At 38.1% G+C, this 27,662-nt stretch overlaps 1 protein-coding gene across 3 annotated transcripts in view; it reads left to right on the top strand.

Moving 5' to 3' along the window:
* USP24 (ubiquitin specific peptidase 24) overlaps positions 1-27,662 on the top strand; it is a 65,656-nt gene that overhangs the window by 11,099 nt on the left and 26,895 nt on the right. For 2 of the 3 annotated variants that reach the window (XM_054211397.1, XM_054211400.1), the window contains exons 2-34: positions 1,892-2,057; positions 3,031-3,098; positions 4,576-4,719; positions 5,230-5,352; positions 6,089-6,124; positions 6,706-6,771; positions 8,305-8,370; positions 9,337-9,411; positions 10,142-10,300; positions 11,623-11,737; positions 12,262-12,365; positions 13,562-13,669; positions 14,193-14,288; positions 14,404-14,565; positions 15,792-15,836; positions 16,428-16,535; positions 17,192-17,341; positions 18,040-18,171; positions 18,633-18,744; positions 18,989-19,065; positions 19,967-20,107; positions 20,262-20,315; positions 20,502-20,617; positions 21,276-21,342; positions 21,514-21,624; positions 22,010-22,108; positions 22,190-22,360; positions 22,997-23,082; positions 23,231-23,324; positions 23,569-23,724; positions 26,040-26,137; positions 26,922-27,017; positions 27,168-27,396. In XM_054211397.1, coding sequence (XP_054067372.1) covers positions 1,892-2,057; positions 3,031-3,098; positions 4,576-4,719; positions 5,230-5,352; positions 6,089-6,124; positions 6,706-6,771; positions 8,305-8,370; positions 9,337-9,411; positions 10,142-10,300; positions 11,623-11,737; positions 12,262-12,365; positions 13,562-13,669; positions 14,193-14,288; positions 14,404-14,565; positions 15,792-15,836; positions 16,428-16,535; positions 17,192-17,341; positions 18,040-18,171; positions 18,633-18,744; positions 18,989-19,065; positions 19,967-20,107; positions 20,262-20,315; positions 20,502-20,617; positions 21,276-21,342; positions 21,514-21,624; positions 22,010-22,108; positions 22,190-22,360; positions 22,997-23,082; positions 23,231-23,324; positions 23,569-23,724; positions 26,040-26,137; positions 26,922-27,017; positions 27,168-27,396 — 3,630 coding nt within the window. The remainder of the gene's footprint in view (positions 1-1,891; positions 2,058-3,030; positions 3,099-4,575; positions 4,720-5,229; positions 5,353-6,088; positions 6,125-6,705; positions 6,772-8,304; positions 8,371-9,336; positions 9,412-10,141; positions 10,301-11,622; positions 11,738-12,261; positions 12,366-13,561; positions 13,670-14,192; positions 14,289-14,403; positions 14,566-15,791; positions 15,837-16,427; positions 16,536-17,191; positions 17,342-18,039; positions 18,172-18,632; positions 18,745-18,988; positions 19,066-19,966; positions 20,108-20,261; positions 20,316-20,501; positions 20,618-21,275; positions 21,343-21,513; positions 21,625-22,009; positions 22,109-22,189; positions 22,361-22,996; positions 23,083-23,230; positions 23,325-23,568; positions 23,725-26,039; positions 26,138-26,921; positions 27,018-27,167; positions 27,397-27,662) is intronic. The other variant, XM_054211399.1, reaches the window with a different exon arrangement.

The raw sequence follows: 27,662 nt of genomic DNA, 5'->3' as shown, positions 1-27,662 counted from the left end.
TTATACTCAGTCTAACTTTATTAGACTAATCATTGTATCCCGTACTGTTACTGTAAGGGTTTTCTTTAAAACTGCTCATTTATTTTCTACAGGAAATGTTTTGTGTTCTGGATGGATATCCCTTACAAAAGCTGTAAACTTAACTGTTGTTTGTTTAATCAATACAGCAGGCTATTTCCTAGAAAACTGTTGCTTTTAAATGTTTTTCATTTAGACCCTCAAACGTCTCTTCTCCAAAACCTGAAGTATTTAAACAGGGCATGGTTTGCTAGATGTGAATTACATTAGGCTTCCATGCACAGCACTGGATCAGATGACTACAGTTTCAGAAGCTGACATTCGGGTTTGTTAAAGTACAACTTCCCGTAATGACAAACTTAGGACTGAATGTTTGGTAGGGGGTTGGGGGAAGGTCCACCTTATTTCCCAAACACTGACATATGGGTTTTTTTCTGAGCAGTGTTCCATTTCTATGAATTCTACTGCTGCTCTTTAGCACGTAAGTCCAGCCGCTGTGTGCTATTGTCACCTGCACCAGTGAACTTTAAAGGGCAAGCTCTATACAATTGCTGTTTCCTTGGCTTACTATTTTTGAATCATTATGAAAGTGAATGTGCCACACTTACTTTTTAATAAACAGATCTAATCCTGCAAATAGCAAGTGCAGTGAGAGAGCTGGAAGCACACTTGTCTGCATACGTTGATTTTGTTCTTTGTGATTTTGTTCTTTGTATATCATGTCCTCCTGAGTTCAGTTCTTTTTTTTTGTTTATTTCTTTCTGTTCACTTTCCTGACACTGTCTTCTTTTTTTTTCTTTTTTTTGGTATCTCTTGAACATGTTTCCTGTTTGTCCTTCCTCCCTACATGTCCCTGGTTTCTCTCTCGGGGATCTTGTTACCATCACTGCACTTGTGTTTTCCTCCCTCTCTGGCAGTTGCTCCCAGTTGCAGCCAGGCCTGATCCAGACATTCTGTCCTTTCTCCTGCTTGAGTTGTCTGCTCTTGTGAAGGCAGGGAAAGCTAGTCCATGTGAACTCTTTGACACATTGGGTAGCTAGCATCTATGCGAGGTTAAAAAATAAACAAAAGAAAATAAATGGATAACTCTTCTACTCTTTCATTTGATGCTACTGAGGCAGTTACCTCATATGGCACTTAGCAAAGAACACGGGGCTAATTCTGTGTTCTGCCTGTACACAGAAATAGCTGCTGTTTAGTGGCACTAGCAAGGAAAACTGTAAAGCTTAGCTGCAGACATCTGCTTGCTTTTTCCCTGTTTGTCTTCCAGAACGTTTTCCAGTAACTCATTTTGACTTTGGGAGCAGGACAATTGTAGTTTCCTTGTTGGACAACTATATTTGAGATGTAAATTTTTCTTTAGAAAATTAGCTAGTAAAAAAAATAATCCTAATGTACTGGATTAGTGTCTTGTGCTTCTTAATGTGATGGGGTGAGAGGGTGATGAAATTGGCCTCCCTTAGAATAAACTATTCCTTATTCTGCAGCAGTTGTTGAACAGAGGATTAATATGCAGATCTGTGAAGATCAAGGTTTGTACTCTACAGTCTCACAGGGACTGGAAGTACTTATCACTTGGCTCTAGGATCTGATATGCTAAGGAACGAGATTTGCCACTTAAATAGGCAATTAGTTAGTGATTAGTTATGTAAACATAGTAGTTATCACCTACACGAAATACATAAAGGTATGTAATCCCTTCAAATTGAAATATTAAGTTCTGCTTTAGAAAAACACAAGCAGCCTCAGGGTTTTTGAGAATTTGACATGCTTGTTACAAGCACAGATGCTTTTCTGAAGCTGCTAAATCCTTTAAAGTGTCTAGGACAGAGTGATAAAAATTGTTTCACTTGAACTTCCTTTTTATTCACAGAAAAATGATGAAAATGGGAATTGCTCCGGTGAAGGTATTGAGTTTCCAACAACTAACTTGTATGAACTGGAGAGCAGAGTTTTAACAGATCACTGGTCCATACCCTATAAGCGGGAAGAGTCTCTAGGCAAGTGCCTAATTGCATCCACATACCTAGCAAGACTAGGTAAGTTCTCTTTCTACCCATATAAAGATTATCTGTTCAAAGGATTTGGTAGACAGTATGGTGGGCAGTTGTGTCTTCCATATGAATCTTGCAGTTGTTAACTTAGCACCCTGCAGAATGATCACATCTCTGTGAAAGTGGTTAACAGTGAACTATTCTACCCGATGCTGTAAAAAGAATGTCAGTTTCTTTTTTTTTTTTTCTCTAAAGCAATTTGTTTACTTAAGGTTTTTTAAAATGGAGCACATATTCCTATAATCATTAGAACATAAAGAAACTACTGTTTTTCAGAGCTGAATTACTGACTCTTTCTTTCGTTGTGCTGGTTATTTTCCATTCATAAAAACAAGCTGTCATCTAAATCCACGCTTGTATAACTGGTTGTTTTTCCCCAGCGAAATGCTTGTACTGCATTAGACCCGAATTTGACTTTTCTGTATTCAGTACTTTGGCTGGGTTTAAGAGTGTTATGGAAGCGTCATACCCAACAACCGGTATACAATAAAGAATGCAAGACAGTTACTCATCGTGCCTGATGGCAGACTAAACGGATGTTAGAATCTGTTGGAAGAATGGAAGTTGTTAGGTGGTTCTTGTTTGCTTCATTGTTTCTAACCTGTGTTAAAAGTGGGTTCTTAGAGTAGGTTTTGGGTGGAGGCTGTGAAGCATCAGAAGTGTTCTGAAGTTAGTGTAAGTTATATACTTCGAAGTAATAATTCTAGTGCTAATAATGCTTAAAGAACTTGTAAAACATGGAACATTGGGAAACTTCTTATTTCTAAAAGGCAAGTTCTCTTGACTCACCCCTTTTTGTGGCTGAAAAAGTATGCCAGTTATGAATGAACAGTGGCACATTTATTACTGCTGGTTTTCGTTGGTGTTCCCAAAAACTTGCAACGAACTCCCAGAGGTAATCTTAAAAAGTATTTTTTTAAAAAAAATACTTCAAAAAAGCACTCTCCTTTCTGTAAAGGTCTTTCTGATTCTGACGAGAATTGCAAGAGATTTATGGACAGATGCATGCCTGAAGCATTTAAAAAGGTAAGTAGGTACAGTGGACCAATTCAATGTTTCTTTGTGGTGTTCATGGTGGAAATAGTGTTTTGTAATCCAGCCTTCAGAAACTGTGGTAGCCACCGAGTGTTTCCTTAGATTAAAATCGTTATTTTACTAGATTAAAACCATAGATAGACTTACATTGAAATCATTTAAAGTCCTAGTTCTGCAACTCTGGCCAACTCTACCACATAGCTTTTTTCTTTTTTTTTTTCCTTTCCTAAATAAAGGGCGCTATAGTAATTAGTAGAACCTAAAGACAGGTTTAAAGACCCTTTGATACAGCCATTAATGGCAAGTTCAGAATCAGATTTCCTCTAACTCTCATCTTTCTGCTCCTTCTTTGAAAGGTTGCTAAATTCTTTCTTACCTCTTTGCATTCTGTTAAGAATTTGTCTTTCCCCTCAGTGCTTAATGCCTGATGTGCCTCTCTGGCTGTTCTTCTTCGGCTTACTGTGAATTTTCCCTACAGAGCTCCTGAAACCAATTTACTTCCCACTACTGTATCCATTTTGGTTTGCCCGGTTTTTAGACCATATGCATAAAATATATATGGACCTTTTAAAGAGCTACTCAGTCCTAATCTTAAAATACTGAGAATATAAGAATCTTTAAGGAAGATAGAAATTTAAGGGTAAAAAATTATTTTTTCATTTGGGTATTAGAGTAATAACCTTACATATAATGCTTTTAAATCACTTGGTATTTTTTCCATATTAAATAAACAGTGTAGATTGCTCCTCCAGAAGGATAATCTGTAGAAATCTAAGTTCAGAATGTGCTGAATTACAATACACTGAAATTCTTGCAAGAAACTCTGTTGTTCCTTAAAATGGTACAAAAAGTAATTGTATTTAAAATATTAAGCTTTTTAACTGCTTATGTACAGACAGAGCTAGCAGAAATTAAATGAAGTTTGCAGATAGAAGCTTCATGTCCTTCATAAACTATCACGTTAGACCAGATTTAAAAAACACGTTTCAGTAGGTGGGAAAGCAGTGTTAAATACTCTCTCCTCATGGTACACGTTCTTTGTTTTCTAATAGAAACTGCTCAAAAAGTGTGAATTGGTAAATGGTTATTAGAGCTGAATCAGTGCAGCTTTGTGGCACGCCTACTTGAAGATTTAATAGTTGTGGGTTCAATCTGCAAACTAATTAATTTCATATTAGTTGCTCTTTGCAAAGGTTACAGTCTTTACTAGTGCATGGAAATGGAAAACAGTTGGCTCTGCTACATTTTATTTTCTGTCATAAACTGTGATTTAAGGTGTTCTTCAATGAAATTACAAATTTAATTAACTCTTAAGCCACCAGTGCAGGAAGAGCATCTGAAAAACATGCCAGACAGTGGCAGACAGCACACTCTAAGGAAGCATTTGCTCTGAAAACAGGCTCAGGGGTTGATAAATTTCTCTTGCTTTGTGATTGTGTTAAAAAAAAGAAATTTATTTTTTTTTCAGCTGTTGACATCCAGTGCTGTTCACAAGTGGGGAACTGAAATCCATGAAGGAATATACAACATGCTTATGCTGCTAGTGGACCTGGTTGCAGAAAGAGTAAAACAAGACCCTATTCCTGTTGGCCTGCTTGGTGTACTTACAATGGTATTTGACTCTTTGATGCAGTTTCTAATATTTGGGTATTTGTCATTTCATATTTATGCTGCTGCTACTTTTTCTAACTATTTAAGTTGTAAAATATCATCTTACAACCTGCAGCCATTGCTTCCTGCAGATTTTTAACATCCAGTATGTAATTGATAAAGGGGCGAGTGCTTTTCAAAGGTCTTGAAAACTAGCACGCTCAAAAAAAGAAATAAATATCTGCTGTCACTTCACCATTTATTTTTTAAAACTGGTACTTTGAGTTCATCTCCCCCTTTTTACGGATATCTGGCTCACATGGGTATTGGATATGTCTATACAGAATGGAAGCTTCAGAACGCTTTATACAGCAAGAACTGAGAGGCAGGAGCAGGAGTCTTCTGTTAAACTTTATTTTTTTGCTAAATCTTTAACTGTCAAGTGCTCAACTGAACAAGTCAGACATTATCAAGATAAGTTTTGAGACTGGCATAAGCCATGTTGTTCATTGCCATGGGCTTTTCTTTCAAGGCATTTAACCCCGACAATGAGTATCATTTCAAGAATCGAATGAAGGTATGCCAGAGAAACTGGGCAGAAGTCTTCGGGGAGGGGAACATGCATGCTGTCTCGCCCATATCCACTTTTCAGAAGGTGAGCACGGCCATGCCCTAAAACCTGTTTTTAGGGTAGATGTGTTTGTTTCAGAAAAGATTGTTTGATCAGTAGGTATTTATAACTCAAGGAAGTTTAAATGTGTCACCAAGAATTACAGCAAATAGATCTTCAGTATATGTTGGTCTGTGTGTTTGGCTGTTGAGTGTGAAATGACCAGGATAAGTCAAAGTGTACAGTTCTAGCAGAGAATTCATACTTGTCTGACAGACAAGGATAGGATATCTTCAGGTCAGACATGCTGGCAAGGAGGCAGTTTTTGAAGTTTGCATTGTCTTGTCGCAGTTGTTCCAGATGGGTGGGTCTAAAAAAGGGCCTTGGTGGTGTTGATCTCTCCTTCAGGAGACAAGTTTGTGGCAGTAGAAAGAAAATTCTATGTCTACTGCTTTGGTAAAGGTTCTTTAGTAACGTTCCATGCTGCTAATGTGCTATAAATATAGTTGCTCGTGAGTCAGCAGCCACAGTGCGTACTGTTGCCGCAGCACATGGTCAGTGATGTCAAGCAGAGTCCAAAAAAGGATGATGCTAATGAGAACCTCCCAGAGCTTGGTAAGGGAGCTGTTAGGAACACCTTGCTGTTTTCTTTGAAGTAACAGTGCACGCATTTGGGGTGTGGGTTAATGGGCTGAATGTGTCTGTCCAAATCTCTGTTTCAGAAGATGATTTAGCATTGATTGTTGCAGCTACTAACTTGTTAATATTTTAATTGTTCAAGGAACCTCATGGGTGGCTGGTGGATCTGGTAAACAGGGTAGGTAAATGTAAACCAAGCAGAATGTTATTTGTTATTTGAATTCACTGGACTTCAGAGATAATTTCTTCTCCTCCCCCTCCCCCCCAATTTGTTTTTCCACTCTTCACTTTTGTGACAACCACAAAGAAAATACTTTCAGATTTTAATCCTGCCTACATGTAGGGAAGGGGCCTTGCTAAATAAATCTTACTGAGTTGCTGCCATTCTCCCTTGAGCACCTTACCCAAGCATGATAGCTGTGACTAGAGAAGTCAAGAGCTCAGCTTAGGCTGCCATGCTGTTTCCCAGTCAGACATGCTAGGCTCTTGCTATATGTTGGTCTCGCTTTCTTCCCTATATCCGTTTTTACCTAACACAGAGTTTCTAGCTTGATGTTTAAAATGGTACCAGGTATAATTGCATTCCCCACTGTGCCCCTGAATTCCCATGAAAACATAAAGCTTACATTGAATGTCGTGTTCCACGGTAAAGGATACTTGTTGACATCCCAGCAACTCAAGGGAGTATTTTCTATAATAACTTATTTAAAAGATAAAATACTGTAGTTCACTAACATAATACTGATTATTTTATTTCAGTTTGCAGAGTTGGGTGGATTTTCAGCAATTCAGTCCAAACTCAATTCAGAAGATATTGAACTTGGGGTAAGCTCATGCACTGTCACGAGAGTTCTCCCTTTCCATTACACGCTTCATGCAAAACCAGTAGCGTCCCTCTTACCTTTGCTTTGGTACCAGAGCAACATTCCCACTGAGCCCTGGAAAAGTGCAGTCAGACTGGAGGTCAAATGAGGTTGTGAATTAGAATCCTGACTCAAAAGCTTTTGAGACATCACAGAAAAGAGGAAGCGTTAGTGTGCCTTTCTGGCTAACGTTCAGCCTTCCAGTTAGATATCAATCCAGTCTAGTTTGACTGTAAATTCACAAGTATGTCCCTGGTTTTCTGTTTACTTCAGCTGTAGCTGCATTTAGCTGCAAGTGAATTGACTTCTGTCATTTATTAGAGAAATCATTGTTTAAGAAACAAAAAATCCTTAGGAAAACAGACACTGTCTAATCCTAAGCAACTTTTCAAGAGCTTTGTCTAAAAACTGACTCATTCAACAGTTCTAAACTGTTTTTGGTGACGAAGATTGTTTAGTTTTAGCTTCCTAAGCTATATCCAGGAGACTTCATAATCTTCCAAGATTTGAAGAATGAGGAGGCTAAGGGAAAACTGTCAGTTACTATCTTGTCCCTCAATATAAAATCAGTCTGCTTTCAGTGAAATGCCATTTGGAGATAATTCAACTTCTTTTCTTGGAGTATTGATATTTGCTGCTTTATAAAGAGATAGGTTCATGTGCGAGCATGACAGAATAAGGAAACTCGATGTAAATCCTGATACTGCAATAGAAATTTTTGCTTTCTTTAATGAGTAATAACTGCTTGTTTAGAAAGGAAGTCTGGTTCATCATCACTTAATTTAGGCCTTTGGTTGCAGTGATGCACACTCAATTTCACAATTCTTGGTCCAGTATGAGAAGAAACCGATTTTAGTATTATTTATTGGCAAACAAAAGTCTTTATACATTTAATTTCTTGATGATAGATATCACTTGAAAATCATAGAAAAGCTTGCATATATAAGCCCAAATATAGTTTGGGTAGTATAGGTATATAGTGTGAGTATAAAGTAAAAATAATAAAAAAGTCATGCATTGAAGAGATCTTGACACGTATATGACACATTTACAAAAGCTTTCTCCCACTTAATGCTTTGGGGAAGAAATTTACCATATGGCTTTAACCTCAAGTCTTACATTCACACTTCTCATTTCTGTAGAAAGCAACCAAAATGTGATGTGTCTGTTTACTTCTGTGACTGAAACAGGATTAGGCAGAGAAGACTAAGCAGAATGATGAGAGGATCAAGATTAGTGAAAACTGGGAAGGCATTTTTTATTTCAGGCAAAAATATATAACACGTACTGTATGCCGTAGAGTAAATCTCTTTCCTGAACCATGCGTTGTTGTAAAGGAGATGCACACCAAAATCAATTTGTAGCAAATGACTGGAAATTATCATATGAGATAAATAATAAATACTTACCTTCACTTTGCCTTTTAAGGTATAGATCACTAGCTCTGAAAAGATCTCTTACATGTGCATCTAAATATTTGCTGTATTTCTTTCAGGCAATCTCTGCATTAGTTCAGCCATTTGGAGTTTGTGCAGAATATCTTAACTCTTCCGTAGTACAGGTAAAATGCCGTTGTTATAAGTTCTTTTTAACAAATAGAAAAGCCTTGAAACATGATTGTAGTAGTTTTCTCAAATTCAGATGTAGTCCTCTGTGTTAAAGTAGATCTTGGGCAGTCTGGTATCAGAAAGACAACTACATGAAAACCTGTTCTTTTTACCGTAGGAATTTGAAAAACCAGAGGACTGAAAATTAGTTTACAACTGTCTTGGTGTGAAACTGGTGACTAATTCGAAAAGCCTTTAAAAGTCACTTTGCATAAAGTACAAGAATCATTTTGAGCATCCTGAGGGTGATGGATAGAGGGCTCAGGCAATGTTCAGATTCATTTTCTAAGCACGGTGATCTGTAGTCATTTGTCTACATCTGCAACAGTGAGAAGCTTTGCGGCTGCCATTAGTAAGCTTCATCAGTCTAAAGCATGTGGGAAAAGAATCTAGCTTGATGGATGGATTTTGTTTTAAAGTTGAGCTTTGTGACTGAGGTCAAGCACATGGATATGAGAGTTTACACTGGAAAGAAATTGTGATACAGAAAAAAAAATTCACCGTGTCATATTTGTACATGCAAATATACCCCAGGCTTCACACCTACGCTCACTAACAAAAACTATTGATTTAATAAGTGACTGAAAGTCTTTATTTGAAATGGAGGTAGTTTAGAAGCCACTGGGAGTCAGAGAGGCATATGCATCTAGTAAGGGATGCTTTTTGAACAATCTCTTTTTTTTTTTTAAAAAAAAAGCCTGTATTATGGTGGTCTGAAATGGCTTCTTGCTCTCATTGCTTCTTTTTAGGGATGTACATAGCAGGATCGTTTTATGTAAGTTGTAGGTGTTGCTTTACGTCTAAGATAATTGTGAGCTTTCAGCTATGTATTTCACTTCGCTGCAGCCAGATCTTCTGAGTAATGTAATTGATTTCAGGAAACATAAAATGATTGTCATGCCTTTTCTCACATTCTTCAGCCCATGCTGGATCCAATCATTCATAAAATGATTAAATATGTACAGAATGTAGAAGAGAAGGACTTGAAAGACAAGGTAATGTTTTATATATTAAATATTTAGGAAGAATTTACTGTGTGTCTTGGAAATGCTGGCAATGTAGACTTGAACAATAGCTTTATTTTCACTGGCAAAAATCCAGCCTGTTCTGAATGACATAGTACAAAATACATTTACCTAATTCCATTCGATACCCTTTTCAGTAAATATCTGATGTCATGATGGTTTTTAAAATATTTTGCTACTGTTGCTATCGAATATGGTTTTGTTGGTCCCCTTCTGAAGTGTACAGAATGCTCCCTTCTCTAACTGACTTGAAGGTGCTTACTATCCGCAGTCTGTTAAATTCTTCTAACTTGTGTACATACAACAGTTGCATTAGCTGTTTGCTTCTGAGAATTTGGTAAGTGTTAATAAAATGGCCGTGTAACTTGTGACTGCTTCCTGTGTTACCCAGAAGTGTTGACTTTTTACTTAGACTTAAATTGTTAATTGTAAACTGGAAAGTATGCATAGTTTGTGTGACTACAGAGGACCAATTTAGTGTACCAAATCTGTAGCAGGAGAGTCTACTTTAATCAAAAGTTTTGTTGTCTTAGAATTTCTAGTGTACAAGTAATACTTCCAGATGTACGTGGTGCTGCATTTCATAGATTAAACACTCTGTATTGGGTCACTAAACCTACTCTTTGTGAATCACTGAAGCCTTAAACAGAATAGCAACGCTTCTATTTGTCCCTTTTTTTGTGTGTTTTGTTTTAAACAGAGACTAGTCAGTATCCCCGAACTCTTGTCTGGTATCAAACTGCTGTGTATGCGCTTCCAACCTGATTTGGTAACTGCGGTAGATGACTTACGGCTGGACATTCTCTTGCGCATGTTAAAATCTCCTCACTTCAGTGCAAAAATGAATTCCCTCAAAGAAGTAGGTTTGCTTTTCGTGTGTGCGTGCGTGTACATGTGCGTGCGTGTAGGTGCGATGGGTTGTTAGGAAATCATTGAAACCACAAACTTAAAAAAGAGGTGGTGCAGTATTTCCTGACAAATTTTGTTGCCTTAGCAAAAGCTCAGTTTGTAATAAATACCAAAACAAGTTAATATGACAAGAGTTGTTTGTAACATTAGTAGCCACTGCAAGGACCGCGGCCTCCCAAGTAGAAAACAACTAGGCGTAGATTGAACCTTTTCTAAGAACTGCAATTTCAGATTGATTTATAAGCAATGGTCTATCCTCTTCATTGAATATTCACTCTGAGATAACCCTGATAATTCAGAGCATCTTATGGGATATCCCTTTTCTTTCCTATCATTGAGAGAAAAGGGGGGAAAAAAACCCAAATGGGACTTAATCGTAGATTGATGTCTCGGTCCAGTTAGATCATTACACTATATAATTGTATTTTTTTTTATTTTGGTTGTACATGGACACTGTAGTAGCACCTAGGAGCTGAAGTTTATGGACCAGGGCTCTTTATGCTAGAATTTTATATCTAAGTAGAAGAAAACAGTTTATTTGTCATGGGAGTTGTGTTTCAAATATAGAGTTGTTCATTCATCTCTTCCTTCCAGAACTTGTACAATTCAATGTCCCAAAAAAAGGCATTTTTTTAGTATGCAGACATCGTAAGGTGTTTTAGAGTCCCTCTTTTGTGCTTTCTGCTTCTTTTATTTATGGGAAAATTGAGGTGTTAAACCTCATTGTTGTTTGGTTCTTAACCATAAATGCCATGTATCCTTGGTGAAGTTATAAAAGTGTGACTTTTGAAGGCCTTAGCAGAAATGTACTCTTCCTCCCTAGAGTGAGGAGCCTGTATCAGTTCCGTATTGGATAAAAAAATAGGACACTGATTTGAGTGTAACAAGCAGAAGCCTGAGATAACCTACTTCTGGTATATATGTAGAAATATACCTGGCAGCACAGGCCAGCTTTTTTGTGTCACAGTGGGAATAAGAATCTACTGCATCAGCAACTGATGACAGGGAGGTGTTTCTGGTTAGAAATTTGCCTTTAAACAGCTTGTTAAAAAAACAAAAACAAACAAAAACCAAAAGCCCACCAAACAAACAAAAAAAACCCCAAACCACCAAAACAACAACAACAAAAAAAAAACCCAAACGCCACCTGTGCTCAGAATAATTCAGGATTCGCACTTAAACTTCACAGTAAGCCTTTTGAATAATTTCATTGTGTGCGTGTATAATGCATGTGGGAATCATTGTTAGAATTTCACATTTTGCAATTTCTAGGTAACAAAATTAATAGAAGACAGCACTGTATCCAAGTCAGTGAAGAATGCAATAGATACAGACAGGTTACTAAATTGGCTAGTAGAAAATTCTGTCCTGTCAATTGCTCTAGAAGGTAAGCACTTTCACGAAGACTTTTGTCATGCGCTTTGAATGTCTTTAAATTAAAAATTTTGTCTGTCCTTTTCAATACGTTTTAATGGAACGTTATTATAAGGGAGTTCAAGGTTTTTATTGTCTTCAAAATAGAGTAAGAAAAACCCGCAAATTCTGCTGCTGTCATCTAGTCCTCTATTTGACACCTGTGCAGATATCTTCTGCTGTACCGGGGGTTTTTACTCTCAGTTTATCTTTGTATATTCTTAGCCGCTAGAGAAGAGAGAAAAGAGATCTTGGGTTTTTTCCCAAGTAGTAAGACCCTATAGGTGTGAACTGCTATCAGACGTATGAAGTGAAACAAAATAAAATTGTCAGGAGCTTTTTCTTTGAACTGCTAGATTTGTCTGTAACATTAAAGAAAGAATTTTCAAATGGAGTTAACTGTTCTTACTCCTTTTAAGAGAGCTTGTTCATTCTTACGCGTTTAATGTATCTAATAATGTTTTAAATATATTTAATTTAGTTGCCTTTGTTTCATAGGTAATATAGACCAAGCGCAATACTGTGATCGTATAAAGGGAATTATTGAACTGCTGGGCAGTAAATTATCCTTAGACGAGCTCACTAAAATTTGGAGAATTCAGGTAAGCAACCAGGACTAGGCAGGTGCTTTTAGACTGTCTTACAAAAGCAGACATTCTAGTGGTGGGATTTTTCAGTTTATAATATAGGCATCTCTTTATTGCAAAGTGGAGGTGTTGAGGTTTTAACGGTATAATTAATGCGAAGGCATTCTACTACTTCTTCCTTTACCGTTTAAAATCAAGTGTTCTGGCAATTTCTTGTAACACAGCTGTTAAATCTTATGATGCAGTTCAGTTCTTTGCAATAAGTGTTAAGGGGCTGCAAAAATATTTTACTTGGAATAAGAAGTTGTCAGCCTGAAATAGGTAATAAGAGTGTTTGTCTAGACCAAAGACCATGCCTAAGGATATTAATTTTCATGGCTGAAGGTATAAATTTGAATGCAGCTCACAGTGTGACTTTAAAGAGAGTGAGCTCAAATTGTATGAATTCCCATTTAACTTCCGGTACATACATATAATTGAATGACAAGTCATCTTTTCACATTTACTTTATGTATATTCAGCGTATTGCTGTGTAGGAAAGGTTTGACTGCCTAATGCAAATGACATGTGGAAATTTTGACCAGAAACATAATCTTCCACTGCAGGAAATCATTTTCTTCTCTGTCCAAATGTTGAAATTTTAGACTAAACTCATTGGACGCTGTCGGCTCTGCAGTATGTGCAGGCATGGTAGCAAGTCTTGCGTGTTTAGTAGAGCTGAAGTATGATTCTAGCTTGCTCACTTTTATTCTTTAATAAAATGCAGTATGTCCTCCCGTCTTCTGGCTGCTGTTACCATGGTGCTCCCATCAGTGTGGGAGGAGATTTTGTATTGCTCACTTCTGAGTAAAGCCTTAAAGAGTGTCAGAGATGGAGCACCACACACGTGAACTTCACCAAGCAGTACAAGTGTTGATGTTTGTATTGCTGGCACCACACCTTACAGTGCTATGGGCCGTTGCAGCATCCTCAAGCTGCCGTAATAACAGCAGACTAACTTGTTCTTCCCTGCTTTAGAATTACTTCCAAAGACCTCCCTGCCAGTAAAATGAGAAGCAGAGACAGTTATTCTTACCTCGTGTTTCTAACATGTCAAAGGCTGATATTCTTTCTCATTAGTACGAATAGTAGGATAATGCTTAGGTAAAAGTTATTCTTTATCCTATTTGGGATAAAGACCTACCTTCATGTGTTGTCCTTCCTCTTTTCAGTCAGGACAATCCTCCACTGTGATTGAAAACATACATACCATTATTGCTGCAGCTGCTGTGAAGTTTAGCTCAGATCAACTCAATCATTTATTTGTCCTAATCCAAAAGGTAAGTTTTCACATGAATTTACATTCCTTAGGAAGAGAATTGATGAGATGTACTTGTGCATTCAGCCTACCAAAAGGCAAGTGCCTTGAATACGTTTATGTTTTCTCTATAAAAATATAAATATAAAATTGGCTATAAAATAACACTTTTAATACTGGAGTGGTGGGGTTTGTTTTTGTTTTGTTTTTTTTTTTTGTTAATCCAAAAGCCTGATCAGCTACTGGTTCTCCTAATTGACTTAGATTTTAAGTACATTATATAGGCAGTGCAAAGGTGCTTTAAAGTGAGATTTTTATTATTCTATTTAATCTCTTCTAGTTTATATTTGAAAAAGAGTTGAGCAAATTAGCACTGCTAACTCCAGTAACAAAAATAAGGAAATATGGATTGTGAAAACATACTTGTTTGTATTTTGATTTTCCTGCAGTAAAACAATTGTAGGTTGTATTTTTGTGTACACTTGAGACTTAACAGACTGAGTGCTTGCTGCTGTAATAGTGAATGTTATTTCTTTGCCACGCAGAGCTGGGAGACAGAGAGCGATAGAGTGCGGCAGAAGCTGTTGAGCTTGATAGGGCGCATTGGTCGAGAAGCACGAGTGGAGACAACCACTGGGAAGGCATGTGAATGCAAAATAAAATCTCTTTTTTTTTTTTCTTGTTGCTTTATTAAACGTAGAGTTGCTCATCTCTGTACTTCCTAGGTCCTAACTAATCTTGCACTACTTTGTCTAGGTGCTGGAGGTACTTTGGGAGCTGGCTCATCTTCCAACATTACCATGTAGTCTTATTCAGCAGGCCTTGGAGGAACATCTGACGATCCTCAGTGATGCCTATGCAGTGAAAGAGGCAATCAAAAGAAGCTACATAATCAAATGCATAGAGGATATTAAGAGGGTTGGTTTACTATTTTATCTTCTCCAAAATAAACTGTTATCTAGCCTTGTTGTTGCCCTTTCTTTCAAGATGCACAAATTGTGTGTCCCATCTGTAAGTTCTTACCTTGGGGAGTCCACGAGAGGGGTAGGCTTTGTGTGAGCCATTTGTTGACCATGAGACTCATAGTAAGTCTCTTGCCTTTGTTTTAAGCAAATTTTCAGCACAAGGAGTGATCAGTTTATGGGAAACTACCAGGATGGGCCCAAGGTTAGAATTTGCAAATGGAACCACTATAAAGGTATGTCAGTGTTTTAACTGTCCCTTTCATGTGAAAGCCTAGATTAGTTTTCTTTGAGTTAAGCATGTGTTCTGGCATGGCCGTTAAGTCTCAAAATGCAAATTGATATTGTGGTAGTTTTGTATTTAAATAAAATATTTAAACCCTTGTACTCTAACATGAAGAAGCCATTCCTGCAGCTGCCTGTGCTAAGGTGTTTCCTGGCAGCAGCAGAGATGTGCATGGCGTAAAGGACTGCATATGCTCTATCCCGCACTGTTCACGTAGCAGGCAGTTTTTCTTGAGGTCTGCAGGAATGCTCCTGTTTTCTTTTTTTCAGTCTGAAGTATACCCGTAGATAAAGGAAAAGGCTTGTACTTTTTTCATTCATCTATTTCATGGTAAATTAAGTTTTGTCTGTGTGCAGCACCTGTTGAGGATTTTAATTGTTTAGGAGGCATAGTGTGTTGGTGCTTGATAGTGATCACACTTTTTGTGTGTGTGTGTTTATGAATACGGATTTCAAACTTTGTGTTCTCAACCTCTGTAAAACTTGCAGTCTTGTCTTTTTGGATCTTCTACCATCCTTTCCTTTTCTTGCATTCTTTTTAATTACGTTCTGGCAAGGGCCTTAGCAGAGGTGCTGCAGTGGGGAATACTAAAGGAAAGCTGTCATTGTAGGCTGGAGGGGATTGGGGTAACCATACAGCAGGTGTTTTAAAAATACATCATTTTCTTATTTCCCTTCATTGGGGGAAATGAAGACGTAAACTGGGAGGGAATGTAATATTAAGGCAGTATTCTCAAATGCATGAGGGAGTCTTCAGTAGGGAGCTCTCTGTTACGGGCAGGTTACTTTAATCTCTCTAAGTGTGTAGGTGGTATTGGTTGTTGTCAGTATTTAAACCAGACATCACTTCTCTGAACAAGCAACCTCAGTACTGGTTTGTGTGGTCAAACTTTACAGAAAATGAAGCCTCCCAGAAAAGTGATGAGCAGTTCTAACAATGAGGTAGGAGGGTTATTCTTTGTAGGTTCTCTTTCAAAATGCAGCTTAAGTATCCTTTGCTTCCTATCAGAGGGCTCCTTGCAGCACCAATCAGAAATTTCTTCTTACCTCTTAACCCTCATAGTATTTCAGGTTCATTCTTCTATTATTCTTGCTTTAGCAATAAGTAACATCATTTGACTGGATTTGCCCTTTGATGACCTAACAGGCCTGCTTATCTCCTGTAATTGAGGACGGTGGTGGTTATCATCTCTCCCTGGTGCAACTGAGTTCTTTTTGTCTACTTAATTTGCATGTTCTCTAGCAGGGAGGTGGTACTTTGGGCTTAACGATTAAGGATAGCAAAATGGCATATGTGTGTGTCAAAGGACTTCTAGTAGAAAGCCAAGAAGGGCACCTTGAGTGTATTTGGAAAGGGACCAGGAACAAGTAACTGAAGCCTTCACAGCTAGTAGCTGTTGTTTTCGAACAGCAGCGTTAATAGAAATCATTAGGCTTCTAGAAGTCTAAGAGGAAAGTTAATCTGTTGTTGAGCTTGTACGCCTGTGTAATTGTTTTTACCTTTCCTTTTTTACCTTACTTTTTTACTACTAGTCATCCCAGCACAATAATCCTCAATTTGTGTGGGTGGTGCCAGCATTACGTCAGCTCCATGAAATCACACGTTCGTTTATTAAGCAAACTTACCAAAAGCAAGACAAGGTAAGATTATATGTTGAGATGACTTTTGAAGTCCTTGTTACGTCTGCTTGGCTCTGCTTCTGTAGAACATGGAAGTTTGCATTTAGAAGTGAAAAGGGAAAAAAACTCAAAAATACTTTGACAAGTAGAGTTTAGTGATGTAGCATAAACAAACCGTTCAGGTAGATCTGCTGTGTTGTGTGCTGTCCATTTGCGTGTGCATGTATATATATGTATAAATCTGTTTCCTGCGTCAGGAATAATTTGTTCTATTCTGAGCTTTTTGTAGAATAATTAACAGGCATGAGTCTGGTTAGAAATGAACAATGGCTAATGTTTAAACCAGCTGCTTTGTAATTCAGTTGACATTGATTCTTGGAAAACAGACTAAAATACCAGCAAGTCACATGTGTTATACAGTGGCTGAGTGGAGGTGTGGAACTTGGCTTGCAATCTGCAGCGTGTGTATTTCAGCACATGCTGAAAACACTAATGTCAGGGGGCTTTGGATGCCTGGAAGAGAGCGAGATGACTCTTGGTGGGGGGCAGTGGTGATGTTACTCCTTTTGATAAGAAACACATCTGTAGAGGAGCAGACTGCTGTGTGCACGTGCCTGTTTAGGTATTTTCTTAAAAACCTCTTTCCTCAATGTTTTGTTCTGGTTTTTTTTGCCAAGAGCATTATTCAAGATTTAAAGAAAAACTTTGAAATAGTGAAGCTGGTGACAGGAAGCTTAATATCATGCCACCGTTTGGCTGCATCGGTAGCAGGTCCAGGAGGGCTTGTCGGAGCAACACTAGTGGACGGCCGATACACTTACCGGGAGGTACTGAAACCTGAATGTCCTACTACCCTGGGTTTTTGAAAACATGGTGTAGTGTATCACTGACCGAGTTGCGTAAGATTAAGTGATGTTTCATTTTTGGAATTCACTGGTATGTATATTCTCTCTGGTGACTAATTACACTAGTTTTTATTTATAGTTCTGGCACTTCTCTATTACGGCATGTTGTAGCCTTGTTACTGTATTATAGAGCAAGGGTGGGCAAGCATGACAATCTACAAGTTTCTTAGCAAAGTCTTTAATTGCTCGAGAGCTAGATATTTGCACCCCAGGACCTCCGGTCTCCAAGCTTACGCAGCTTCCAGCTTCTCCACCAGCTTCAGTTCAACTACGCTTGTAGAGACCATACCTTTGAATTTGGTGTGAAGGTTTTGATAATTATTTTTTCCACAGTCGCTGTGACTTAGTAACTAGTGTCAAATAATATAAATATCAGGAAAGTAATAGCAAATCCAAGGGGACTTCAATGTTCCGTTTTAGAAAGGTAATTAAAAAGAAATAATGTTAAAAAATTGTGTAAAATAGAAATAAAATCTCACTGCAGAAACAACTTCAGTTTTCCAGGCTTTGCAAAGCGTACTGTTACTTAACAACTAAGTTTGCAAAAAATAAAGAATGCTCAGAGTTCTTGTTGCAGAAAGAAAAGTCTTAAGCTTGAGTTTTTGTTTTCTCTTTCTCAGTATTTGGAGGCACATCTAAAATTTTTGGCATTTTTTCTGCAAGAAGCCACCCTTTATTTGGGCTGGAATCGTGCCCGGGAGATCTGGGAATGCCTTGTAACTGGCCAGGATGTTTGTGAGTTAGATCGAGAGGTAAGAAAAACTTGAAAAGTTGGTGTCTGTGGTTGCAGAATGAATCTTAATGGATCATAAATAGCACATGTATTTGTTGAGGCATGTGAAACTTAAGTAGCAAACACAAACGAGTAACACTTTTTAACATTAAATTTGACTGAAGGAGGGATTTTGGCCAGGAGACTAGTTGCAGGTGTATGGATGCTGGTTTGAAAAGGGGGTACGTGCAAGTTTGCAGTGTCATAAAAGAGACATTCAGCATTATCTGGGTGAAAGATGACTATGAAGTCCTCTAATGCTGCGATACAGCCTGTATAATGTGTGAGGTTACTGGGAGATTAGATTTTGAACCTCTTGCTGTAGATAAAACTTCCGTAAGATGAGTTACTGGAGTATTTGACGTAGTTTGCCAGTGCTGCATAAAACTAAGATATTTGCCGTGACAACAGAGTAAAAATATATCTGCCTTTCATTCACAGATGTGCTTTGAGTGGTTCACAAAAGGACAGCATGATCTAGAGAGTGATGTACAGCAACAGCTCTTCAAAGAGAAAATTCTTAAACTAGAGTCATATGAAATTACTATGAATGGTAAGAAAATGGCTTTGGTCAACAGATTTGTTTTTTAAATGTATACCAGAATTTTGCTTCCTAAGCCTTCAAATTAAATATGCAAACAGTTCTGTAAGTCAATATTATAAACAGCTCACTTTGAGTTTTAGTGGTTGTAGAGGGAAAAGGTTTTCTCCTGTATTTGATATCTTCATTTTTTTCAGAAAAGCAGAGAAACTTAGCCTGACCTGAATAAAAAGCTTGCACCTTTTTTCACTTTCAGGTTTTAGTTTATTTAAGACTTTCTTCGAAAATGTGAACCTGTGTGACCATCGACTGAAGAGGCAGGGAACTCAGCTGGTGAGTGTTCTGGCAAGTTCATTCTCGTGTGCTACCTGTGGCCTCTTGGGGATGGGAGGAGGTGAGACAAGGATTCTTTAGCAGCTGTTTGACACGGTCATGTTTGTATTAACATGCAGATCGTCCTTCTAGCATTAACACTGTTAAATTCTGAAGCTCCAACACCAGAATTATGACAGTTAAAATTCAGCAATTGGTAGCTGGCAGCTGGTGTATGTAACTTCTAAAACTTTGCAGGAGGAATGAGTGGACTACTTTTTACTTAATGATAATGAATTCTAGTGTGCATTTCTTCCTTTTCCCTATCAGGGAAATATTCCTTATTTATATTTATTTTTATTTTTATTTACAAGAGATTTAGGCTTATCATATGCAAATTCTAACCTACAATAACTTTTAACTCTATGATCCTTCAATGTTTTTGTTAAATGAAAGGTTATATGTTAAGTAGTTTTACATAGGCATTTTAGATCTTTATCACAGAGAGTTAACTTACTTCAAACGGATAGTTTTTTGCCAAGTATCGTAGTAAGTTTTGCGACGGTTTATTATGTGGTTAATTACCATGTTGACCTTTGTGAACCAAATTCCATTCCCAATTAAATTTCTCGGTGCTTTTGAAGTTTTTCCTTTTTCAGTTGGCTTGACTGAGAGTGTTCTTTGGAACTCGTTTACCCACCTGTAAACGAATCTTTTTTTTTTCTTGTATAAATATACAAATCCGCAGCTACTGATTGCACTTTGCCCTGTGCCAAAGCTTGGCAGCGTGTTGGAAAAGAAAGTTTACAAGATTCAGTCAAAAGATGCTTTTCCAGCAGATGGAAGACTTTTGTTCCTGAGGTTCAACTCGCTATTGTGTAAGAAATCCAGTCATGTTTTACTGTTGTTCTTTCTTGCATAGAGTGTAGAAAAACTGGAATTAATAGGAATGGATTTCATTTGGAAGATTGCAATGGAGTCACCTGATGAAGAAATTGCCAATGAAGCTATTCAATTGATAATAAACTACAGCTATATTAATCTAACTCCTAGATTGAAAAAGGTGGGTATATATTTGTACATGAAAGCGCTTTGGCATGCATAGAGCCTTGATACTCTGCATGTTAAAATGTGTAATTTGTTGGGTTCTGTCAGTTTATGAGTAATTCCCATGATTTTGGTTTAAGTTGTAATTCATTTGTACATTTTATCTTTAGGATTCTGTGTCGCTGCACAAGAAATTCATTGCTGATTGCTACACACGATTAGAGGTAAAGGACAATTTTTAATTGTTCTTGTACCTACATCCTTTTTCAGTTTTGTATCTTAGAATTAGGATGATATTACTACGATAATTCTATTTAAAGAAAAAATTTCTTTCCACATATATTTCTTGTTCACCAGAACATACTAATAGACTGTGTAAACCAGCACTTTTACTCTGCTTTGTATTTTAGGCAGCCAGCTCTGCACTCGGTGGTCCAACGTTAACACATGCTGTTACAAGAGCTACAAAAATGCTCACAGCAACTGCTATGCCTACGGTAGCAACATCAGTTCAGTCTCCTTACAGGTAGGCCTGCCTTTAAAAGAATAAATATGACAGTAAACGTTTTCTCCCAGCTGCTTCCCACATGATTTTGAGTGCTTATGAAAATTCGTAGTATTGGTAGTTGTATATTCTGGTGGTTTCTCAATTGAATATTCCAATTACAATGCAATTTGAGTTCCAAACAGACTTTGAAAAACCTGTCTTTTAAAAAACAAACAAACAAAAACAACCAACACCCACCCTCCAACCCCCCCAAAACCATGCAAACAAAAAAAAAACACCCACAAAGAAAACCGCAATTAACAGCCTATTAATCATGTAATATTTCTGGGGCAGCAGGGTTTGGGTTTGGTTTCGTTTTTTGGGTTTTTTTAATTGGGAGAGAAAAGGATGTTTTTTCATCCTCTAGCTTAACTTGCTCATACCTGAACGTGTGTAGCTTAAGTATTTGAGTGCAGGGTGGGACCTTTAGAAACATGAAGCTTCTTCTGAAGCTGGCTACACCTCAAGCAGTATTACACAAGCTTCTTGGCCTGTTTTCCCAGTTAATTTCAACTGAATTAACTCCAAGTTTAAGGAGTTAAACTTTTTGAAGACAGCTAATGCATGGTAGTTACCCATGGGCGCTGAAAATTAATCTCTGAGACAAGTTACTTTTGTTTTCAATGTTTATCTCTAGGTCAACTAAACTTGTCATAATTGAGAGACTGCTGCTGTTGGCAGAGCGTTATGTGATAACAATAGAGGTAAGATACGTAATTTTTTACTAGGCAAGGTTCAGGACACAACTTCCAGTATTATTAAAAACAGTACAAGTTATTTAAACCCACGCAATTCTAGCAACTTGGTTACATACCATCATAGAAATGTCTTTGTTTTCAAGGGTGGTATTTACTGACATCATTCTCTTCCTGTAGGACCTTTACTCTGTTCCCCGAACTATTCTACCTCATGGTGCTTCTTTCCATGGACATCTTTTAACACTGAATGTTACGTACGAATCTACCAAAGATACCTTCACCATAGAGGTATGTGTGTCATGTGGTGTTGATCATGTAGGTACTCTTGGGTTTTCCGATGCCTGGACTGAACAGAGTTAGCTGGTTTTAGGGACTCCAGTCAACTTGAAAACTCTATTTGAAAATATTAAAAGTGTGTATAAGGCTACTGTGATGGAAGTGTCTGTAGAGTAAATGTATTTTGATCATCATTCCAGGGTGAGGAAAAAGAAGTTGTTTGCTTATTGTCAGTGATGGAGCATTTCTACTGCGGTCCTATACTGTCAGTCTCTTTTGTGGACAATACCTTTACCACTCTATGCAGAGGAGCAGGAAGACTTTAATTTTTCTTTTTTTCTCTTGGAATTTACTGCTTGAGCAGACTTACTGAACCAGTGTCGTTTAATTTTTACAGGCTCATAGCAATGAAACTGTAGGGAGCGTCAGGTGGAAGATAGCAAAAATGTTGAATTCGCCTGTGGATAATATACAGATATTTGCCAATGACAGCCTGGTATGTTAGCTACAAAGAATTCTAATTCTTTATGAAATTGAATCTCTCTTACACAACTAAATGACAAATATTTTCTTGCAGCTAACTGTAAACAAAGACCAGAAACTACTCCACCAACTGGGCTTTTCTGATGAACAAGTGCTTACAGTAAAAACATCAGGAAGTGGGACTCCATCAGGGAGCTCTGCAGATTCCTCAACCAGTTCCAGCAACAGTGGCAGTGTATTTAGTTCGTCCTATGCAATGGAACAGGTACAGCATAATAGCCTGAAACCTTCCCTCGGATTTTTCCTGCAGGGCTGATAACTGGGGAGACACAGCTGGGATGGAAGAGGTACAGTAAGATGAGACAGAAGCTGCTCACATCAGCGTGAGCATCCAGTCTTTAGTCTGGTTTTGCTTTCAGAGTGCAATTGAAACAAAGCATTTAAATACACAATTGCCTTATGTGTGCAGATTGGACTTTATACCCTGTGTTCTGTCACCTGTTGTAGCCTGCTTGGTGGTTATTAATCTCTACAGGGTCTCTTAGACAAACAAGACCCATATGATTTAATTTTGAGATGGTATATTTGTCAGGGGGGAAGATTTCCACTATTAATAAAGCCGCAGTATGAAAATAAACTAAGAAGCATCAACTAGCATGTTCAGAACACTCCTGATCTGCTTTATATGTCAACCCTAACTAATAGTTGGCTTCAGAAATTGATTGTTAAGAGGGAAATGGGGTAATGTAAAAATTCAAATGTTGTCTTAGTCTAGAAAGTAGCTGGGATTTCTACGGGATGGGTTGGCATGTGGGTCAGCTGCTTCAGCGAATAGCTCTCTTAAATAACTTACAATGGGGAGGGGAGAAAAAAGACCTTTGTATTTCTCCTTAATTCTCAGGAGAAATCCCTCCCTGGAGTAGTCATGGCTCTCGTGTGTAATGTGTTTGATATGCTTTACCAGCTCGCCAATCTAGAGGAGCCAAGGTAAGCAAACTAAACAGTTATTAAATATTGAAGAAATACTCTCACTGTAAAGTTTGGATGGGTGCTTATTTCGCAGTGTGTAGGCATCCACCAGGCCACAGCGTGGCTGAGCCCTATTTTGCAGAAGTAACTTGTGGTAACTTTTCAGGATAACGCTGCGAGTGAGGAAACTTCTGCTCTTGATTCCCACTGACCCAGCCATTCAGGAGGCTCTTGATCAGCTTGATTCCCTGGGAAGGAAGGTATGGATTAAAAAATAACTAATCTTGGTGAGTTTAACAAAAAGGATTTTCCTACCAGGTTTCTTTAATTCCCTGTCAGATTATAATCTGTGAAGGGTTTGAAACTCTACTGCAAAGTATATTGACTTAATTTCCAAGCAGGTGGAGGCGAGAGGATTATTACAGGGATTATATGAAATGTATTGCCACTTACGACAAAATGTGGTAGTCTCAAAATACTTCTTCTGTTGTTTACTCCTCCTAGAAAACACTGCTATCAGAATCAAGTTCTCAGTCTTCAAAATCACCATCCTTGTCTTCAAAACACCAACATCAGCCCAGTGCTAGTTCAATACTAGAAAGCCTTTTCAGATCTTTCGCTCCAGGCATGTCCACCTTCAGAGTGCTCTACAATTTAGAGGTAGGACAAGAAATTTACTTCTTTCTACTTGTGTTTCTGAGCGCTAAGGTTTAAGTAATTCTGAGTTTCTTGGGCAGGATTCTACTGTGACAGGGTCATTCTGCAAAACGCAAATGTCGTGTCATAGTCTGCTTTTATGTATGTGAAAAATTCTACATGGAATGGAAGGGGTAAAAAGTTTCCCTTTAGAGACTTTACTGTGAAGCCAGGCCCCTCATTTTGTGATTTGCAAGGTGGAAAGAGTGTTCTGAAGTTAATGGAGAGGAGCAAAGAAACATCGCAGGCCTTCCTGCTTGCGTCTCCAGAAACTCTGCGTATGTGATTTTTAGTATATTTTAAAAAAAAAAGTTAGCTCTTTTAAAAAATTATGGGAGCTGTGTAGATTGGTTGGGTTTTCTCAATTCAATTTGAAAGAAAGAATGCTAACTTCCTTTCTATAGAAGTCTACCATGCTCTGTCTGTAGAGGCTAAGGAGGAATATTTTTGAGAAGCATTCAACTGTGAAGAATTTTCACTATCCAAATGTGCAGGGCTTTTACCCAGAAGCTTCTGGCCTGTTTTAGCTGTGCATGCAAAGTGAGTGGAAAACATAAAATTTTTTTACCCCAGAGTTTTCTCCTGAGTGAGTTCTTTAGCCAAAACCCTGGATTGGACTCTGTAAAAAGGTTCTTTCCAAGTGTTCGGTGCATGGATTTTAAAGAGTGTGAGAGGGTTCAGCTGGTGTCGTTAGGACACCGTAATCTACACACTTTAGGAAGCTGGACAGTTTCTGGTCTGACTCACAGGTCCCACTGTTTATAAGGAGTCATTACAAATATGGTTTGAACAACTCGAAGCTGGAGGACCAGTGGCCAACAGCTTCAAAAACAGCGGGCAAAGTTATTCTCTTTCATTCCCGGTGCGTGCTAAGATTACTGTAGGAATTTTCTTGTTGCTTTCCTTTGGGTTTCTGCAGGCTAACGTTAGCTTTTCATCTTCCTACACCGTCATCACACTGCAGTGTTAGGATTCCCCCCTTTTCTGTACAGCTGGAGTGAAGGATATTGGATGATGTCTTTGAAACATGTCGACAAGTTCTACAACTGAAAGCAAATGCATATCACAGTGAGGGTATCTTGTTGAACTGGCAGGTTATATTACAGTATGACGAGACAGTTATCTGCTGCTTCTAATCCAGAGAAAATAATAAAAGCAAGTAGTAAATTGCTTGCTTTTCTGGCAAGGGATAAGAAGTAATAAATTGGATTAGATGTGTAGATTACATGAGTGGACTTGCTCTTCAAGTCTGGTCAGCCAATTGGAAGATGATTTCTGCCAGGGAGAAGATTATGTGCTTTTTTTTATCCCCTCAAGTGGTGATCTGTTGAAAATATGAGAACCAGTCTGAAGTGCTTTCCCAAAAAAATGTGCACAGGAAATTTGCAGAGCGTATGAAAGAGATGAAAATTAAATGTTGCAGATGTTCAGGGTTATATCATGCAGTGTTGTGATAAGATTTCAGGCCGGGAACTCTGTAAACTGTTCTTCTGACCTGTGAACCTGGAAAAGATATTTTGTTTTCCCACATACAGTATTGTTGGCTGTACGTGCCAAAGAGACTTTTCAAGCAAGTAAATAACTTCTGGGGGTTTTCTGGGGTTTTGGAAGGGGCTGGGGTTCTTTTGTTTGAGTGTTGTTTTTTTTTTTCTTTATGTAAAGTGAAGTGAAATTGATTATAAATGTACATGAGATCCGACCCACAGAAACCACAGACTTCCTTATGGCCATGTTTCTGAGCGTAATTGCATTCTGTGAAGTTTAGTGCTGACTTAAAACAGGAGGGATGACACGGTGATGATGTTCATAACCGGGACCATCTTTTCCAAAACAAAAAAAAAAAACAAAACAAAACAGTAATAGCAATAGGGTTATGCTTCAGAAGCCATGAATCAATAAGTAAGCCATCTGTAGGGTGTTTTATGGGATACCGTCAACTGAAAATCTAGAAAGGAGAAGGATTTGGGCTCTTAAGGAGCATCAACTGAGCCTGAAGACAACATTTCATGTGCTAGGGTATGTACTTTATCCTTTCCCTTAACAAGTAAACTGCAATGAGACAAGAACGCCCTTCGCTACAGAATAAATATCTGTAATAGCTGTTATTGTCCTGAATGTTTTTAATGTGATTTCTTTTTACTGACTACAGCTTCGCATAAGTGTATTGTTAATTGCTTCATTTGTAATTGATTTTTTTCTCTATTATACTTTTAACCTTCAGCAGATGAAGAATACTAAGGGAGGATGTTTATGCGTGCTTATTCATTCATTTATTATAGGTACTGAGCTCCAAGCTGATGCCAACTGCAGACGATGAAATGGCAAGAAACTGTGCCAAGTCTTTCTGTGAAAACTTCCTCAGAGCAGGAGGTTTGAGGTTAGATTTCAAAATCTTGACTCAATTTATAACACTTCATTTAGTTAGCAGTTTTGTGTGGTTTCTGATTTCCACACTGTAGCACACAAGTACACCTGTCAGCTTCTTTTTCAGAGGGGAAAAAAAATCCACCCAAAGCTGTTTTTCCATTTTTCACTGTCTGAAAAGCTACTGTAGCTGCCATAGCAATGTAACAGAGTACATGTTGTTAAACCCCAAAATCAAGTTAGGCACAGATAAGCCTATGAAGTGTAGCTTTTGCTAAGATAGTTGATATTTGGGTAGTTAGCGTATAAGTGTTTCAGTTCAAATTTGCAAGTGCGTACCTTACACTATGTCCTGCATAGATACTAGTGGACGTTTTAAGCAGTCAAAGCATAGATTGTGCAGTGGGAACCAAATTAAATTTTACAGCCTCCAAAATTCAGACCCTTCAGATAAGAGTTGAGGCAGAGCGTGAGTGGTCTGGAAGACCTGGCAATACTGCTTGTGCTTGTGTCAGATTTATCAAGTGTGTGTTGCTCTTAGTAATTCTATCCACACACACACACCTCCCTCCGCCCCGTAGATCCTGATACGTTTTCCAGCAGGAACAAAAAGCTTCCATCTGTAGATGCAGGGGGGGGAAATGGGGATGCTAGTCTCCAAAGATGCTAGTTTGGCAGTTTTACTGGCACTCAGCTGACTCAATAGGAGGAGGGAAGGATAGAGGTAAATTAATTGCAGCTCTCTCCTAATGTAAAATATTTTCAAACGGAGTCTGTCTTATTGATTTGTTTTTAAGTTTGGTGGTGAATGTGATGCAGAGAGATTCCATCCCATCAGAAGTAGACTATGAAACAAGACAGGGAGTCTATTCCATCTGCCTGCAACTGGCAAGGTATGTAATTGCCTTTCATTAGAGAAAGTGCTGCTTTCTTGGCTTGTGCAGCTTGTAATATTTAAGATTAATTGGTACTTTGAGTTCTGTTTCATTCACTTGCTGTGAACATTCAAAAATAAGCCTGACGTTTTTGCTCTGTGAATGTAGGTTCTTGCTTGTTGGCCAGACAATGCCTACCTTACTGGATGAGGATTTCGTTAAAGATGGGGTAGAAGCATTGTCCTCGCGCCCCTTCCGTAACGTCAGCCGACAAGCAAGTAGGCAGATGTCCATTTGTGGAACACCTGAGAAGTCATCCTACCGACAGCTCTCTGTGTCTGATAGATCCTCCATTAGGGTAGAAGAAATCATACCAGCAGCAAGAGTTGCCATACAAGTAAGGAAGTGTTTGATGATTTACGGTGATGTAGTGGTGTCATCTCCAGTGACAGCTGTGTAACTCCTGGATTTTTAACCAAAAGTCTACCTTTTATACAGGTTCTTGCCCAGGCTCCATTTAAAAGCCTCTGAAAATCCTGACTGTCAGTCTCTCTTCCTGATCTTGATCTCAATTTTAACATAGTCTCAGAAATTATTTGGTAGTACAAAGGGAAGCAGTATCCCAAAAGTGCTTACCAGAAAGAGATCTACACAGAAATCTTA

This window comes from Rissa tridactyla, chromosome 8 (genome assembly GCF_028500815.1).
Source record: "Rissa tridactyla isolate bRisTri1 chromosome 8, bRisTri1.patW.cur.20221130, whole genome shotgun sequence".
Classification (NCBI taxonomy): Eukaryota; Metazoa; Chordata; class Aves; order Charadriiformes; family Laridae; genus Rissa; species Rissa tridactyla.
The sequence above is the reverse complement of the archived record's forward strand: the minus strand, read 5'-3'. Positions and strand labels throughout refer to the sequence as shown.